The sequence below is a fragment of the Bison bison genome, unplaced genomic scaffold, assembly GCF_000754665.1.
Source record: "Bison bison bison isolate TAMUID 2011002044 unplaced genomic scaffold, Bison_UMD1.0 scf7180017864313, whole genome shotgun sequence".
In the NCBI taxonomy this organism is placed as follows: Eukaryota; Metazoa; Chordata; class Mammalia; order Artiodactyla; family Bovidae; genus Bison; species Bison bison.
In genome coordinates this window covers 1,378,409-1,379,272 of record NW_011494885.1, presented here as the reverse complement: position 1 = coordinate 1,379,272, position 864 = coordinate 1,378,409, and the positions used below count along the sequence as shown (strand labels likewise).

The following is an 864-nucleotide window of genomic DNA, read 5'->3' as shown; positions in this document are numbered from 1 at the left end:
AGCTCACGCCTTGAAGCACATCAGAGGGTCCACACCGGAGGGAAACCCTACAAATGTGCAGTGTGCACGAAGGGTTTCAGTGAGAGTTCCCGCCTCCAAGCCCATCAGAGGGTCCACACAGAAGGGAGGCCCTATAAATGTGAACAGTGCGGCAAGGGCTTCAGTGGGTTTTCAAGTCTTCAAGCCCATCACAGAGTCCACACTGGAGAAAAACCATACAAATGTGAAGTGTGTGGAAAGGGCTTCAGTCAGAGATCAAACCTCCAGGCTCATCAGAGAGTCCACACAGGAGAGAAACCCTACAAATGTGACGCGTGCGGTAAGGGTTTCCGTTGGAGTTCAGGTCTTCTAATTCATCAAAGAGTCCACAGTGGTGATAAATTCTATACAAGTGAAGAGTATAGTAAGGGTTATCCTTCATCAGAGAATCCGTACAGAAGCGAAGTTCTGTAATGTGGTGTTCCATTTTGTTCTGAAGTCTTCAAACAAGAGCTGAAATTTTCCACTCACTTGAGTTCTCATAGTAGAAAAAGAATTTCTTTCATGAAAATGTAATGTTTCTGCTCAACATCAACATTTACAATAGTCCATACAGCAGAGACTTACCTAATAAGAAGCGTTCCATATGGGATTTCATGAGAACTTGAATATCAGTCACTGCAAGTGACTTTAATCAGCTCTTGTACTAGAGCTTAGAAAAGACATGAGTATGGCTAGCCACCTGCTGCTGCTGCTACGTCGCTTTAGTCGTGTCTGACTCTGTGCGACCCCATAGACGGCAGCCCACCAGGCTTCCCATCCCTGGGATTCTCCAGGCAAGAACACTGGAGTGGGTTGCCATTTCCTTCTCCAATGCATGAAAGT

General features: G+C 45.9%; 1 protein-coding gene across 2 annotated transcripts in view; it reads left to right on the top strand.

Moving 5' to 3' along the window:
• ZNF112 (zinc finger protein 112) overlaps positions 1–524 on the top strand; it is a 26,410-nt gene extending 25,886 nt beyond the window's left edge. For both annotated transcript variants that reach the window (XM_010852573.1, XM_010852574.1), the window contains one exon: positions 3–524. In XM_010852573.1, coding sequence (XP_010850875.1) covers positions 3–453 — 451 coding nt within the window. In that variant the 3' untranslated portion in view covers positions 454–524. The remainder of the gene's footprint in view (positions 1–2) is intronic.
• Positions 525–864: the final 340 nt, after the last annotated feature.